The sequence below is a fragment of the Suncus etruscus genome, chromosome 11 (genome assembly GCF_024139225.1).
Source record: "Suncus etruscus isolate mSunEtr1 chromosome 11, mSunEtr1.pri.cur, whole genome shotgun sequence".
Classification (NCBI taxonomy): domain Eukaryota; kingdom Metazoa; phylum Chordata; class Mammalia; order Eulipotyphla; family Soricidae; genus Suncus; species Suncus etruscus.
The window spans coordinates 108,249,273-108,267,099 of NC_064858.1; the positions used below are offsets into that span (position 1 = coordinate 108,249,273).

Consider the following 17,827-nt stretch of genomic DNA (forward strand, 5'->3'; position numbering starts at 1 on the left):
TGCTACCATAACCAGTTTCCAAGATGTCCCCAAGGACATTTCCTGATATGAGATGCTGCAAGTTGCTTACAGACTCTAGATAACCAAATCACAGACCAAAGTAGTGTCCAGGAAACAATTCTCTCCCTTGACTATCTCCAAAACATAAAAGGGACACGTGTATCTCCTTTGTATATCCCAGATGTATTCCCTTAACATCTGTAACTCTTTTCTGAATATCCTCTTATATAGTGACAATTTTGCCCACTGAATTTTTATTTGATTATTTACTTGTTCCCCATTGAGATCTGTTTTATAAGCAATGCTGTTAGAAGAGTACCTCTGTATAGAATTCATGTTTGAACCAAGCTATGGGGAATGTCGGACCTGATGCACCAACAATATCTTGTGGCACTGTTTCTCTTTTGCATGGGCACATTAAAATGGGAAAATAATATATACGCAAACAAGTTCTCATCTAATAGAGATGGGAACACAAAGTTGATAATGCAGTTAGGCCTTATACCCTGAACGTTAGCATAATGATTTGGCTTACGCCTCAAAAGAATGCGCAGTGCCCATACACCCCTGAATAATGGACACCATCTTTGGAAACAACCACAATTGTCTATAACAGGATGAAAACCTCTACTAGAGAAGACCTACCACTGATCTGGCTTTGACTTATTCCAAAGAGTGCTCTCAACACCCAAATGACTCAGCAACAACCTGCTTGCTGGGCAGATCGCTCCGCATCTAATGGAGTACTGAAACCAGAGGATGCTCCACATCAGCCTAACTTCAATGAAAGAAATGTATAGAATCCACAAACTTCAAATATAGGAACCTGATGCCAACAACAGCTAAAGTGTGAAAAAGTTTCACCACGAACATGGAAAATGACTCGGGGTGGACAGACTGGCATGCCTGGAGCTCAGAGTTGGTCTTATGCCAATAAACTTCGGGGTGAGGCCCTCTTGTAACCAGGCCAAGGATTTTTTTTCTATTTTCCCCATATTTTTCTCAGCCTATGCAAACAACAGAGATTGCCACTGTCATACCTTTACTATTGTATTTTTTTAACATTTATATAAGAAAAAAATACAGTTTACTGAACTTAAAAACAAATAACTGTAGTAGAATGCCTGTCTCAAATACAGGCAGTGGATGGGTGGGGGGGGCTAGAAAGGGGGGGCCTCGGGAGGGGGGGAATGTTACTCTGGTGAAAGGGGGTGTTCTGTTTGTGACTGTAACCCACCTATAATCATGTTAGTAATCATGGTGCTTTAAAAATTAATTAATTAAAAATAAATAAATACAATTAAAAAATAAGTTAAAGAAAAACTTTACTACTTCACTGGCAAAGAAAGCCAAATCAAACACTGAAAATTTGGACTACTTTAAACTAAAAAGGTTTTGCACAGCAAAAAAAAAAAAAAAAAGCTAAAATTAAAAGGCATTCACTTGAATGGGAGAAAATATTGCACACTATTCATATGACAAAGGCTAATATTGAAAATTATAAAGCATTAATAAAGGTCAACAATGAAGAATCTTATCAAAAAATGGAGAGAATATCAACAGACACTTCCTCAAAGAAGACATATAGATAATTCAAAGGCCCATTAAAAAAGTATTCAACATCACTGCTTATCAAGGAACAATCAACAAATCAGAATCTCAATGAAATGAACCTCACATTAGAGAGAATGACCTATAACAAAAAGTCCAGAAGCAGCCAGTATTATTATTGAGAGTATGGTGAGAAAGGAATTCTCCTTGACTGGATGTCATGGCATCTGGATGATTTTCTATGTAAAAAAAAAAAAAAATCACAAAGATATCTCAAAAAATGAAAAACAGAATTCACATTTGATCTCGCAATTGTTTACCCCCCAAAAACAAAAACACACAAAAAACGTTAATTTGAAAAAATACATGCACTCCTATGCTATCATTATCTATAAATAACCAAGATCTGAAAATGAGCAATGACAAATGTCCAATGACAGACAAGTAGATAAACAATTATAGTATACAAACATATATTATTTCTCAAGTCAGGTATAAAAATTGAGGTGATGTCATTTTTTACTTTTACTGCAACTTAGATAGGACTAGAGAATGTCACGTTAAGTGAAATAAGTCAGAAGGAGAAAGATAAATATCAGATTATCTCACTCACGCACAGTGTATAATGAAGTAAAGCAAAAAAATGGACAGTACTCAAAGAACATAAACCCTCAGACTTTGGGAACAGAACTGAGACTATCAAGTGGAGGGGGAAAGAAAAGGGGGAAGGAAGGTCTGGGGAAGGAAGTGGCAAAGGAGATGCAATAAAAGGACAGTGATGGAGCACAGCACAACAGGACAGCAACAGCATTAATAGTAGTAACATGATTGAAACCATGTTTCCTCAATAACTAATTTTTTTTTTACTAAGTGCTGTGTGTGTGTTTCCCAAGGACAATTTGGGTCACTGTAGACACCTGTATCTGATTTTTATATCACTTCTTGCTTTTTCTTTCCTCCACACACATTCTTTTTGAATTGTATCCCCCCCCCCGCCCCCCAAGTAAGCTTGACTGAGATCCACTTAAACTTAATCGGCATAAGTACTTTGTGTTAACTACACCCCCAGGTGAATTCCTGTGTTCTGCTCAATAAAAGTTGGCAGGGAAAGCACAGCCCTAGCTCAGCTAGCTCGTCCAGAAAGCTGGAAATCCCCAGATTTTAAGCTCTTCTCTTTGGAATCTGTTAGTGTGTGTGTGTGTGTGTGTGTGTGTGTGTGTGTGTGTGTGTGTGTGTGTGTGTGTGTGTATTACAGTGAGACTAGCCAGCACAGGTCACCTATAAATTTATCTGCTTTCCCCAAATATTCCTCTCAAGTAATGTCAGATTTAGGTGCTGGTTTAATTATGTTTAGTATTTTGAGGCAGAGACAATGTTATGGTTTCAAACAACCCCATTTCTTTCTTTCTAAACACAAATACTTTATTTACTTCCCAGTCACCCTTCATATAACCATGTAACTGAAATCTAGGGAAAAAAAGGAATAAAATTATGTATAACATCTCCAGAGATACCCCAAATATCTCCTACATGTCAGTCACAGACCTTCCTAATCTGAGACTCAGACAAAATAATTCCAAGGCATGGAAGGACAGAATGTCTGTGGAACCATTAGATAAAAGAAGCATGCTTCTTCTCTGATTTTAAGTACCAGATGCCTTACCCGCTGGTCTTACTACATTAAATTATATGATGCTCAATCCTCGACTGTAGTTAGCCATATGCTTTCAAACATGCCCCTCTTCCCAAACCGTAATTTCACTGTCTTACATGTCTTAAACCCAATGCAAAGTACTCACAGATCCCTCTAATAAAAGAAATATAAAAAGAGGTTTTCCACCTTTGCTAGGGCTTTCTACTTAAAGATACTGTCCCCCAGGTCCCCAGCTTCTTACCCTTCTCTTCTTTTTTTCATATAAATATTCTAGTGAATCACCCATCTCCTATCTAGACCTTTGCTTTCGATCTTGGCTACTGGTGGACAAGAATTTGTATGAATTTTAACAACATCTGACCACTTCTTTCTGCTAGTACTTAGTATATGCATCCATTTAAACACTATGATATTTTATTGTAATTATTTGTTCATGTTTCTCTAGATAATTCCTTTGGAATTGCTTAGTGCCAGGTTGAATTACCTGCCTCATAGGACAAAAATGTGTGGTAAAAGAATGATTGTCATATATAACCATTGAGTCACTTTTTTTTCATCTTTTAAAAAAACATTTTAAAGGATGGCAGAGGATTATTACTACATATTGGGAATGTCTGGTAATATTTATTACATTTATTTATTTATTCTATTCCAGAAGTTTTTACTAATCTTTTCCAATCCAACTCATCCTAACGCTTCAATACAGATCTTTTATTTGTTTTCGAGCTATTCCGAAGTAGCTCTGTCCAACAGATGTGCCAATGTAAGCTGCATAACTTTTTAAATGAAGTTGTCATTCTTAAAAAATTAACAGTGATATCCATTATCTATTTCGTCCAATATAGCCAAATATTGTTTATAGTGCTCTTGCATTTTGTTGAGTATATGGACATATCTTGTTTGGCTAACATGCAACTAGAGCTCAGCAATCCTATACAATTAGTTGGCCTCTACAAATTGGACAACGTAAAACTGCAAAGACCTCCCTCCAGAACACCATCTTTACTAGAGCCAAGCTACAGATTCCTCCTCATGTACCTTCAGACCCATTCTCCTGGCTCCCTGGAAATCTACCCTGTTTCCCCCAAAAATAAACATCCTCTGAAATTAAGACCTACTTACAGGTTTCCTTCTGAGTAAAATATAAGACATCTCCCAAAACTAAGTCCGCCCTAGGCTCTGCCTCAGAATGAAAATTAATTTACCATAAACTGAGTGAATTCTTGATACTGTAGGATTCACAATTTGTCTGGTTTGTGTGGACAACTACCATACTACCATACCATATGCAGGTCATAAATTCCCTTTATTTTCATTTAACAGTACATGTGTACTGTCTTCTTTTTCATGAAAAAAAAAAAAAAAGACATCCCCTGAAAATAAGACCCATAGCGCATCTTTGGAAGAAAAAAAATAGAAGGCACTCTTATTTTGTGGGGAAACATGGTAGATAGAAGGTTCCTTTTAGAATCTCAAAATGGATGTTCTAGAGCAATCAATGTCCTTCACAGTGACCATCTAGCCTCTTGGACCAAGCAGCTTTTTAATTCTACATAAGTCATGATGTAAGAACCAAGATGCCCCAACCCCCCCCCCAGACCATGATAAAGAACTCTAGACTAAGATGAGCCCAACCCTAGTAAAGTGAACTTTTCCGAAAAAATTCCTAGCTGAAGGCAGAGAGCGAATGAGGAGGGGGGGGGGGGCGGGGATAAGGAACTAGGGGTTGAGTGAGCTTGGAATGTTCTATCTGAAAAGTTTCCCTTGATGGCCAGGGTTCGAATCAGAGCATCCCTTGACAGCCAGGGTTCAAATCAGAGTCTCCCCTGATAGCCAGGGTTTGACTCAGAATCTCCCTGACAACCAGGTTTGAACCAGGGTTCAAATCAGAGTCTCCCTAGACAACCAAAGTTGAGCCAAAAAAATCAGTGATGAATCAAGACATCTACTCATACAATAAAATGATTGTACTGTTATTGCTTGTGCTTTCTACATATTATAGAATTATCTATTTCCATTTAAACTGCTTGAAGATTTCACTATATCAATAATATTATATGTTATATATTTCCAAATAAACTGCTTGAGGATTGGACTAAATTGATAATAGTATATATGTTATATATTTCCATATAAACAGCTTGAAGATTACTATATTGATAATACTATATATTATTGTTTCCATATAAACCGCTGGAATATTTGACTATATTGATAATAGTACATATTATTCATTTCCATATAAACTACTTGAAGATTTGACTATATATATATATATATATATATATTGACTATATATATTTGACTATATATTCCCGTATAAACTGCTTGACTATGTTATATATTTCCATATAAACTGTTGGGAAATTTGACTGGGGGGGGGGTCCTCCCCAGACCCCCTGAGTTGGAGGAGGACTCGGTACTCCCTTTTGCACCTTGCATGATCAGAGGGTGGTCTTGGACGCTCAGCACCTCATGGGTGTCCACTGGACCCCTAACAACGAAAGGACCCCAGGTGGGCGCCAAGGGTGCAGGGCGCAGGGTGGCAGGGGGGTGGAGAACGTCCGCTCAGGGGGGCTGGGAGCCCTCCCTGGAACCGGACCGGCCTCCCGGGCCGGGCTCCGCCCCTGGCCAGGCCCAGCCCTCGGCCAGCGAGCCCCGGAAGCGGGCGGGGGTTTCCTGTGCCCGTCTCCGCCCCCGACCCGGTCGGTGCCAGGCGAGGAGGCGGGCAGGGCAGGGGCGGGGCAGCTGGCAGCAGGAGGGAGGCCGCGCCGGGCCCAGCAGCGGGTGAGTGGGGCGAGGGGCAGGGCCGGCCGGGCCAGGGAAGGGGTGCCTGGCACCCTGGGTGGCATTCGGGGGTCCGGGCAGCAGGGAGGAGGAGGGACGCGGCCTCCTCCTCCCTCCTCTGCTTGCCCAGAGCAGGGCCCAGGGAGCACTCTGGTCCCCGACCTGGCTGTCAGTGCAGCCCAGGTCACCCCAGGGCGCCCCTCTTCCTCCAGATGGCCCTCCCTGGCACCCTCTTTGCTCCGCTCACTTTCCCTTCCCCAGCTCTGCCTCCCTCTGTTTGGTTGGTTTGTTTGCTTGTTTGTTTGTTATTTGGATGTCCACCCTCCCTCTTCCCGAAATCTGATCCTCTGCTTGGGGCACAGTGAGCAGAAGGAGGGAAGAAGCAACCTGACACCCCCAGGCAGGCTTCAGTGCTGGGCACGCCCCACCCCAGGCGGAGCTGGTATTCTCTGGTGGAATGCTTGCCACCCCTTGTCTTGTCCCCCTTGTCCTTGGGCTACTCCTTTCTGTAAAATGGCCTTTGTCCTGCACAAACAAACAAACAAAAAAACTTGAGGTGTCTCTCGCAACCCTCCCCACCTAGATTTGGGAGTAGGGGGCAGGTTGGAGATTAGAAAATGCCTGGAAGCCAGCCCCTCTGCTCCCTGGCATTATTACTGGTCACCTTAGAGCTAGGAGAAATGGGGTCAGGTGCTGATCCCTAGTAGAGAGGGAATGCAGAATGAAGACAGCCTTGCTAACTGTTGAGAACACTTTCCGCAGGAGTTTGGGAGAGGTTAGCAGTTGGCCCCTGGAGTTGTATTACAAGAGTTCCCATCACAGGACTCAGCTGAGGGGGGATGAAGAAGTAGGTTTGAGACAGGTGTCTTAAATAAACCCCCAGAAGTTTCTGAAAGGGGTTAGTCAGCAAGGAAAACCTCTAGGGAAGAAGGGGACCCATGCCATCACAAAGAAAAGACCAGTGGGGCTGGAATTCGAGGGGAAAGCTCAGCTGGAAGTTTGCCATAGGAATTTCCTTAGCTCCTGAGAAGTCTCCAAAAAGGAAACCTCCTAAACTGGAAATCGGTCCAGAGTGGGGCCTCCCATGAGAAGTCTTTGGACTTGTGAAATGAAAGAGGAAATTGTTTCCTTCCTGTGCTTTGGGTTTAGGGTTTCAACACACCTCTTTTGTCCAAGACCCAAAAAATACATTGCAAGAAGATAAACAATTTGACATCTGTCACTGGTATCTTGAACTTAGGTGTTCTTGCCAACAATTCTGACTGTTTGGAGAGTTAACCGGGATAGTTACCAAGGTGTCCCGTTGTTTTTTGCGAACCTTTCACTGGCTCCTGTTGCTTGGCTGTGTTGAGGAAGACTCTCAAGTGTAAGATGATGCTAAGCATAAAGGCACTTTATGGACACCCACAGATAATTTCTCTGTTAGAGGTCTCTAGCATAGCACAGTTGGAACCGTTCATGCCTCTCTAAGATGTCCAAAGGGGGGAAAAAAGAACTACTGACAACCTGATTCTGTGCACTGCAGAATTAGCCTTAAGAAATTAGGGGGGGGGGGGAATAAAAGAATCTAATATAAGAGCTGGAGAGATAGCACAGTGGGTAGGGATAACACAGTGGGTAGTGCAAGGATTTGCCTTGCACATGGCCAACCTCGGTTCTGCCCTAAGCAATGCCTATGGGCCCCTTTCTGACCATCTCCAGGCATGAGCCCTGAACACAGAGCCAGGAAGGAGTAAGGACTGAATACCGATGAAACCCTCAACCTACCCACCCCATATCTAACCGCAGTCTCTTGTGATCAAGATATGTATGTGAGGTAGAAAGCCATCTCTCTCTCTTTCTCTCTCTCCCTCTCTCTCTCCTCTCTCTCTCTCTCCTTGTTGATTCAGCAGCTTTATTTATCAGCCTTCTCTAGGCAAGATAAAATTATGCCCATTTTTTAAAGCTATGTCCTAGTGGTGGTTTCTTGAAGTAAATGCACTCTGGTCTAGACCTCCTTCCCTTTAAAATGGACATTAGCTTTCAATTGAGCCCTGACTGGTTCTTTCCTATGTCTTAAGTTCTTACCCGTGTCTCAAGTCACAGTGCTGTTCACTCAACCCACATTCATATTAGAAACAAAAGCATTCCTTTTTCCATCTGGTCCAACCTTTTTCTGTTCTTTTTCACTTTGCCCAATTAGAGATCAACTTCTCAATGACAAGCAGTTTCTCTTGCCTGATGAAGTTGCATAGAAGTCTTTGCCTGTTTTTCAGGTCTTTTTACTATAATTATGTTAATTATTTTTCTCTATCTCATCTTTATGTTGAGGATTGTTTGAAGAGAGCTACCATTTGGGTCAAGATCATAAAAGAGATATCATAGCACACATGTGCGTTTTGGTTGGAATATCTTCCTGTCGAAACTATTGCATTGCATGTTCATGGATGAAAGTGGGATTTGTGCCTTATTATATGCTTCTATTCACTGTTTTAGTGCAAGTCTCTTCCCCTTCCACATTGCTTTACTGTATTTTCTGGTAGAAATTCACTTATTAGCTTTTGAGTTTTTGCTTTTATTTTCCTCCAATTCTGAGGATCAAACTCACACATGCAAGGCATGCACTGTACCACTGAGCCAATCCCCTCAATTCTCTAGCCCTGCTTTTAAGTTTTATTTTTTAATGTAGTTCTTCCAGTGTTCAAGGATATTCTGTTTCTATTGCGAAGTCCCCAAAACAATTATTCATCACTTTGCTAGATAACACCGGCTAACTTTTGGGTTGTTGGTTTGATTTTGGGCTAAATCCATTGATGCTCAAGGGGAACTCCTGACTCTATGCTCAGAAATTACAGTATGGGATGCTGGGAATCAAACCTGGATCAGCTCCAGGCAAGGCAAGCATACTACCCACTGTACTATCTATTCCTCCAGCCAAATGCCTGTGCTAATTTTTAAGTTCTTCCAAGAATCCAGGCTAAGACTTAGTTCATTGGAGCTTATCAAGCTTTCCAAGTTCATCTTTCATCAAACTACTCTTAGTCAGTTTCGTCTTATATCCCTGAAGCTGTTCTCCATCTTTCTCTTAGGAATGTCACCCCTTTTTAATGATCATGGGTTCAGCTAACATGATTTTTTCCTCCCAGGTCACAATTTGGGCTTAGAGCAGAAATGCTTTCAGAACAGACAGCGGCCCTAGGCACAGGATGGGAGTCCATGAATGTCCAGCTAAGTGGAGCAGAGCCCCAGGTGGAAAGGCGAAACCTGGAAGAGGCTCCGTGGAGAGCAGTTCCAGGGCCACTGGAGCACCTGTGCTGTGACCTTGAAGAGGAGTCCCAGTCTCTTCAAGAGAAAGGTGAGAGTCTGCAAGAGGGGAGATGACACTGTCGTTTCCTACTTCAAAGTAAAAAATAGCTCAAACTGCTATGGATTGTTCTTCCTGGGTTCTCTTCATATAAATAGGAGAGGTCCTGGAATCTGTGAGCCATGTAACTAGAAATCTTCCAGCTATTGCACAATCACTCTTTGTATCTGCTGCAAGTGCATGGCAGGTGACATTGAATGTAGAAGACAAGGGAGGTGATAGAAACGCTGTAAACTTCACTTCACTACTTGAAAATCATGCTCAAATAATAAAAATTCAAACCATTAGTAAAGATAGATGACAGAAACACTGAATTTAGAATAACATTCAGAGTGATCTCCTGGCACATTTATGCGTTTCAGTTTTATAGAGAGGCATACATAGGAGATGTGACCCTATCGCTTCTCTAAGCTGAGATTCAGGCTTTCGGTGCTCGATGATTGATCCCTAATGGTCCCTCTCTCCTTTCTGCAGCACAGTCAGCTCCCTGGGTCCCGGCTGTTCCCCAGGAAGGGGGTACTGGAGATTGGGAGATGGCAGCTGCACTTCTTGCAGCTGGATCACAGGTGGGTAAACTGCTTCCCTTAATCTCTCCTGGGCTTTCACCATGCTCTTAGCAGCTTAATATTCTCCTATTGAGTTGTTATTTCACATAATAATTAAAATAATATTAACAATTTGTTGTAGTCATTTCTTATGATCATAAGGACTGATTATCTTAAATGTGAATAGATTCTTCAATTTCCAAGGGGCACAGAATATTTGGGGGGTAGGGTAGATGGGAAGGAGCTCCTACACAGTACATAGAAGCTCCCAAAACTAGTCCTGGCAGTAGTCTGTGGGTCAGCCGTTTAATATAAGGCCCAAGGATGTGGCACTAGGATTCTTTAGTACTATCTCCTGTGGAATTTGGGGGACCCATTTGTGTTGGGGATTCAACCAAGGTCTGCCGCATGAAGGCAAGTGCCCTTGTATCATCAATCCGGCCTCTTATAATACTTTTATAAATAAAGGGAAAGACATAACAATATTCTTGGAGATTACAACTTTTTATTGATGACTATACTATTTACACAGAGATATTAGAAAGACTTCAGTAATGTCCTATAGGAAATCTGAAAAGATGAACTGGAGAGAATAGAGTAGGTAGGGTGCTTGGCTTGCATGGTCCAACTCAGGTTTGCTCCTGGAACCCTATATGGTCCCAAATATCACCATATAGTGTGCTCCCAAGTACAGAGCTAGGAGTAAGCCTGAGCACTTCTGGATGTGGCCCCAAAACAAAACAAAACTTAAATCTGAAAAAATTAGGAAAAGAAGATCTAAAAGAAGCATGACGATGGGAAAACATAAAGTAAATAGGATTGAATGAATGATTGAGTGGTTATGGAATGGAATATAAAAAGATATAAAGAGTACAGAGCCAAAGGGAGAACATAAGTTTTCAATTCAGAAGGCCATGGGAGAGTTATGGGAAGATAATAATAGTAACAATAGCTATATTCCAGAGTAGCTTATAGTACTTGTATTCTTAATCCTGAAGGAAACTTAGCTATCCATATTTTTATAGATGAGAATATTATAACAAGATCTTTGACCACACTACTTATAAGTGGCTCCAGAAACTAGGCTTCTGGCTACCTCAAGAAGATAAGGCTATGGCATGGTATTGGGTAGGTAGGGAAATGCTACAGAATATTTTACCTATATCATTTTGTGCTGCTATAAAAGGAAAGTCAATTGGAAAGAGGAGAAGCTAGTGCACAAGTTCTGCAATAAAAAATATAGAATATAAGAAGTGAAAGGAGAGAGTAGGCAGACAGACACATAGTTAATTATGGCAAGCAATGTATAGAATACCCCTGTCTGTCTTGTCCTGTGTCCTCTTGGCAAACTTACTTGCAAACATATCCTTGCTCAGACACTGACTGTGAACTTTACCTCTTCCTTCATCTACTCTACCAAAACTGTATTCCCCACCTCATCATTTCTTCCTCTAGCACTAGATGTTGCAGTTTTTAATACTAAAGCATATTGTTTTTTCTTAAAGAATAACTGCTGACAAATGATTGTTCATCTTGTTTCAGGGCCTGGTTACCATCAAAGATGTGTCATTGTGCTTCTCTCAGGAAGAGTGGCGGAGCCTGGACCCTTCTCAGACAGACTTTTATGGAGAATATGTCATGCAGGAAAACTGTGGAATTGTGGTCTCTTTAAGTAAGCATGACTTTGCCCAACTACTGAAAGATTATACCCTGGGAGGATGGGTTCAGTTGTTCAGAAATGGTGTCTGTCTAAGGTTCTTTTCTGGCAAGAGTATATGTAGGGGGCTGGAGAGATAGTACAGAGATTAAGGCACTTGCCTTGAACCCAGTGGACCTGACTTTGCTCCATAGGACTCTTTATGGCTTCTCAAGGCAGTAATTCCTGAACACAGAGCCAGGGGTCTTACCCTTGAATACTACAAACAAAACAAAAACTATCTAGGCTTTCACCAAAGGAAGAACACTAGGGTTAGTCCAGAGAAATAGATGTGAAGTGTGAAATGCTTAAACAATAAATACTGCTTTACAGATAAGAGAACTTTAGTCTCTTCTTGGTTGAGAATTAGAAGTTTTCCAAAGCAGAGAGAAGGGTGTTAGAGATAAAATAAACCAGATTCTTGGAGGGATTGGAATAATCATAAAGTGATTGAGGTGCTTGTCTTGCATGAAGTCCTCCCAGGTTTAATCCCTGGCATCCTACATGGTCTTGAGTTTGCCAGGAATGAACCCTGAGCCAAAGTCAAGAATAAGCCCTGAGCATTGCTGAGGGCAAAACAAAAAACAATTAATTTAAAAACAGGTCTTTTTGTCTCAAATATAGGCAGGGAGTACAAGAGGAGCTAGATGGGGGGCATTGGTGGTGGGAATGTTGCACTGGTGAAGGGAGGTGTTCTTTTTATGACTGAAACCCAACTACAAACATGTTTATAATCATGGTGCTTAAAAAAGATATTATTTTTAAAATAATAAAAATAAAAGATAAAAACAGGTCTTTGGAAACTTAGATGCCATCTGGAGGAAGTGGGATAATAGATCATGGAAGTGGGATATGCAGATGATTAAATGACGTTATGACAAGAAAGAATAATTTGAAATTTTGGTGAAGAGAGTTGGAGGAGAATGTGATTATTTAAAAGAGAGAAATGCAATTTAACAAAATTGGAGCAGTAGATAACTCAAGAAATGAGGCCTATGCCTGGTCCTAGTTTATTCAGCATCCAAGGAATAATCTAGGAAACATTTTATAATGTTTTTCTCAGAAATATAGATTTACAGTTGAACTTCTTTACACCTCTGTTTTCATTCTTCTCCCTGGCCAGGATTTCCAATTCCAAAACTAGACATGCTTTCTCAACTCGAAGGAGGAGAAGAACAATGGGTCCCTGACCCCCAGGACTTAGAGGAAAGGGACATCCTGAGGGTCACATACACAGGTAAGACCTGGACTTTTATCCACTTCTTTTGGTCCTCTTGGAAGTGTCATTATCGCATGGCTCTCTGATCCTTCCTGTGTCTCAGCAAGCTACAGACTCAAAATATAGAGACCTTCAAAAGTAGGACTATGTAATAATGGTTTAGCATAGGCCACGCAACAAGACTTCCTGGTTTTAAATCTGGGACCATGCCCACAGGACCCTAAGGAAGAAACAGAACTGATCTTTGGTTCCTTGTCCAGAAGTTATTGTAGACCATAATGTGTTACCAGGGACATCATAAGCACACACTGAATGTTAACAATATTGGTGGAGGTGGTGAAGTTCAACTTCCCATCCAGTGCAGAAATGCCTTCCTTCATGCCTGTCTGTGTTATTCCTCTTCACAGGTAGTTACCCCACCAGTGCTGACTACAGCACACTCTTTACCTCTCATCTGTGTTTGGGCAGGAGGATAGCAATGTATCATTGTAAATGATAATTAAATATTTACCACTGTAAATGTTAAATAAATGATGGGAATATACAACAACAGTCACAACCATTTAAAGTGCTAGTATGCACCAGTACAATTGATCTGTAGCCATTCTAGTTTTTACAAAATAAAAATAAAGGCTTGCGGAAGTTTAAGGGGAACTCTGGTTGAAAATAAAGTGATCTGCCTTCTCAGCCCAGATTCTTTCTCTATGCTTCTTGTCCGGAGTCCATGGGAGCCTTCGGTTTGTCAGAGGCCAATCAGGCAAAACTCTGACAAGATACTGCAATCCTTGTTTAATAGAGAAGTCAAGGACCTTACAAAAAACCACTAGGCTGAAAGAGGGAGAGGGAGGGAGGGAGAGAGAGAGAGAGAGAGAGAGAGAGAGAGAGAGAGAGAGAGAGAGAGAGAGAGAGAGAGAATGAGAGAGAGGATGAGAGAGCTGGATTTGGGACCAGGGTAAGGTCAGGTTTAGGGCCAGGCAAAAGGAACAGTGTACAAAGTAAAGGATAAGCAGTCCAAACAGATACAGCTGAAGGTCTATGGAACTGAGGGAGAAAAGCCTTGGACAGTTCACCAGTCTCTGCTGCTCAAACTGCCACAACTGTACCCCAGTCTCACTGGGGGTGGTGATGAGGGGAGGTGTAATTGCTCCAGCCAACCAGTAATAGTTGGAGTTGATCTTTCTTTACTGCGTGGGCCCCTTTAATGGCTGTCACTGTAAACTAGGACAAGAGTATTCTGTTTTCTCTACCCTCTGGAATAAGATTAGGCCCTACCAGGCATCAAACAACCTCTTCTTTGACTTGTGTCTCTGGTGCCCTCATGTGACTTGCCTCTTGGGATTAATGTTTTCCCTTTAGGAAATGGAAGTGAACACGAAGGGGACACCCCTGAACTAGAAGCAGACCCTCCCAGAATGTGGTCTAGCGTGTCCGAAGACACCGTGCTCTGGAACCCAGAGCAGGAGGAGAACTGGAATTCCGTGCCAAGAAGCTCCCGAGGTCTGCTCTTGGGCCCACCTTTCCTTCAGGAAGATCGTTTCTCGAATCTTCTGTGCAGCACCGAGATGGATTCCCTGTTAAGACCGCACACCTGCCCCCAGTGTGGGAAACAGTTCGTGTGGGGCTCCCACCTGGCCAGGCACCAGCAAACGCACACGGGAGAGAGGCCCTACAGCTGCCTCAAGTGCGAGAAGAGCTTTGGGCGAAGACATCACCTCATCCGGCACCAGAAGACCCACCTGCAGGACAAGCCCAGCAGGTGCTCGGAGTGTGGCAAGAATTTCAGGTGCAACTCCCACCTGGCCAGCCACCAGAGAGTGCACGCGGAGGGGAAAGCCTGCAGGGCCCAGGAAGAGGAGGAGGGCGCCAGGGCCCAGAAGCGCCAGCGGGCCCCACCCGTGCCCAAGTGCCATGTGTGCACTGAGTGTGGCAAGAGCTTCGGCCGGCGGCACCACCTGGTGAGACACTGGCTGACCCACACTGGGGAGAAGCCCTTCCAGTGTCCTCGCTGCGAGAAGAGCTTTGGCCGCAAGCACCACCTGGACAGGCACCTCCTGACCCACCAGGGACAAAGTCCTCGGAGCACCTGGGACAGGGGCGCTTCTGCCTTTTGAGATCTCTCCCTGCTGCAGCTAGAGGCACGTCTTACCCGCTGGCACTTAGCCAGAGTCCCTGGCAGAGCTGCCACTCTCAGCACACGGATGGCCAGCGTCAGGAAACTGCCCCCGTCCTCGAAAGATGAGCTCCCAGCCTTGGCTAGTGCATTGCTCACCACTTCTGTGAGGTATCCATAAAGTAGAGCTCTTCGGGCAAAACTTTTGGGAAACAGTGCAGACTGCGTGGGCCTGTTTATTATATTCAGCCCAACTCGGTCCCCAAGAGGGATCCAGTGATGGTAGTTGGGGGCTGAGGCCTGTTTTGATTGGATGGAGCCAAAGCCATATATCAGTTGTTATATACTTGGGGTACCGCCCCTTTGTATTCTGTTATATTCTCCTTCTCAGGAGGGATTAAAATATCATATTAGCTATGTTAAAGGCTCTAAAAACTTGCACCGTAAAACCAATTGCTCATCCTCTTTTATGCAGTGTTTCCTAAACTTCCTTGCCTCAGTAAGCCATTCTAGCTCTCATCCTACAGAACTGGTGACTCTGAAACACTCTGGTGAACACTGGGTTAAAGAGTAATAAGGAAAAAGGAAAGAGATCATTAGCAGGCACCCAGCACCCAGAGACACCCCTCTTTTTTTTGAATCTAGGCGAAAACTATGGGGCAGGCCTCATTCTTCTGTGGGTCCATCATTCACTTACCCCAGTCATCTGAATATATATATCTACACTTCTCACCTCCACTGGCTGCAAGACAAATAATAACCTTTTTGCCTATTATTCTTACTCCCTACATTCTGCATACACATATACCCTGCTAAAAGATCACACTCCAGAACTAAGAGACGTACTCTATACATACATAACCCTGAGTAACCCAGGCCCATACAGAAGATAAAACTTGATTCCCTTGAACAGACCCATATCTGAACCGTATCTTTGTGTCTATGTGTATCTGTGGAGGGTCCTTGAAGAGAGCATGCAAAAAAAAAAAAAAAATGTGCAGACTGTGAAAGCTAGGTTTTCTAGGGCTGTGTTCTTGAGGCTGTGTTCTGGGTGTGAGGGTAGTGGGGATTGTATCGGCTCTTTGTTTTGTTTCAAAATAGGAAATATGCTGAGAAATTAAGGAGCCCTCATAGGACAGGTTAAGTGATGGGTTAATTTATGGAGGTTGAGGTGTTGCATTCTAGTGTTGCTGAGAGTAGCACAAAGGTCAATATTAATGTACATATAATACATACAGACATATATCGAAAGTTTTATAGACGTGAACTTCTGGGCTGCAGATTATTTTTTGCCTGGGAGAAGAAAGGAACATCCACAGGTGACCTGTTTCTTGTTTACTTTGAGTAAGGGGATTCTGGAAGCTTTGAGCTAAGTGAGTTTGGGGTCTTGTCAGACATGAGGAGAAAGGAAGGCAGGAATCCCAGAGCTTGCAAGGTGTCATCACTTTTGTTTGACCATCAGGTGCTAGGGGTTTTGTGAGGAGCTCATCGGTACAGAAATAGGACTTTTGTAGAAATGGCTGTGGTTTACCTTTTCAGCTAATGTGGGAGAATACTTTCCAGTCAGTTATCCCCCAGTTGTGGGAAAGTGTCCACATGAAGGGTCTTGACACCAGAATTTGCATAACCATTGCAAAGTTGTTAATAAGTTGGTCTAGTGGTCTGTGGGTGTGTTCATGCCAGTCTTATAGTTTAAAAATCACATGTGAAAAGAGCGAGTTGGGTGCTAGAAAGAAAAAGGAGCAAAACAGATGAGTGTGAACTATGTTTCTCTTTTATTCTTGAATTCAGATTTTTCCCTTACACACTTACTTCTCAACTCCAGTTGAGAAGATCAGCGAGGCAAAAGGAATGAGTTGTAAAAACCCAGTTTAATGGCTCTTGTTTGCTTAGGAAAAAAAAACCAAACTGGGTGAATCATAGTCCCTCAGAGTCTGAGACCCAAATGGGATGGAAAATAAGGTCGTTTGGCTGATAGACCAGAGTGAGTATGAATTCAGCAACCCATATCGCACTTTCCTCCTGCTGTTCAAAGCAGCTTTTTCACTTTCTTTGGAATGCATTTCACTTCTTTTATTCCAATGAACAGAGTAAAATGATCAGCCTTGCCCAAGACTTTCAGAAACAGGAACTTTGGAGATCAGTGTTAGGAAATGCTTCATAGAATCAGAAAGTATTGGCTTTCTGTTGTAAGGCATGTCAGATGGCTTACCCTCCCTCTAGACCTACTTCATGAATACAAATAGACTTTATGAAAATAATAGTAATGCATGGGATCACAGATCCTCTTGAGAATCTACTACACATCAGAAACTCACTTTAAGAGTATGAAGGTACTAGAAATGTACGGTTTTGCATACATTTAGCAGATTGTGAGCCCATCCATGGATTCACTGAAGTGGGGTCAAAGAAGGGGAGCTATAAAAACTTAATAGGGCCATTATTTATTTTCATTGAGAATTGCAAGGCAAGGAAAGAATGGATGCCTGAGTATTTTAAAGACAAAGTTACCAGAGTAGACTATGAGGACAATCTGCTCCTTAATGGCTAGGAGGTTATAGCTTACATTCTCTCTGAGTTTTTTCAAGGAAAGATAAGAGGTGCTAAGAAATCCAGCTCCCCACTTGTCGGAGGGGCCTTTCCTTACTATCAAATCACAGTTTTAAAACCACATTAACCTTTGATCTGCTTTAGTCACTGCAAGGACATGAAACCCCTAGTTGGGTGCAATTACAGACCCACTTGAAAGGCATTGTGGACTTTCTGTAGAAGGGGCAGACCCTTCTTCATGTCTAGTGTTCTACTATTTTCTCTACCTCGGTCCAACACCACTCCCTTGGACAAAAATAAAAGCAAAAAATAGCCATCAGCTGGTGAATGATTTTAGTATTAAACAACTTCTCGCAAAGAACCAGCCTCAAA

The 17,827-nt window shown here is 42.4% G+C and overlaps 1 protein-coding gene across 1 annotated transcript; it reads left to right on the forward strand.

The window, feature by feature from the left end:
* Positions 1–9,124: 9,124 nt before the first annotated feature.
* On the forward strand, positions 9,125–15,959 carry ZNF641 (zinc finger protein 641). The gene is made up of 5 exons (XM_049783235.1): positions 9,125–9,326; positions 9,810–9,901; positions 11,423–11,552; positions 12,700–12,813; positions 14,152–15,959. The coding sequence occupies exons 1-5, from the start codon at positions 9,143–9,145 to the stop codon at positions 14,904–14,906; spliced, it is 1,275 nt and encodes a 424-aa protein (XP_049639192.1). The 5' UTR covers positions 9,125–9,142; the 3' UTR covers positions 14,907–15,959.
* Positions 15,960–17,827: the final 1,868 nt, after the last annotated feature.

Bases quoted from the DNA above. Each gene is read 5' to 3' on its own strand.
- ZNF641 (XM_049783235.1), top strand. From the start codon at position 9,143: ATGCTTTCAGAACAGACAGCGGCCCTAGGCACAGGATGGGAGTCCATG. The intron at 9,327-9,809 runs GTGAGAGTCTGC...TCCTTTCTGCAG, and splicing joins CCAGTCTCTTCAAGAGAAAG to CACAGTCAGCTCCCTGGGTC. The intron at 9,902-11,422 runs GTGGGTAAACTG...ATCTTGTTTCAG, and splicing joins TTCTTGCAGCTGGATCACAG to GGCCTGGTTACCATCAAAGA.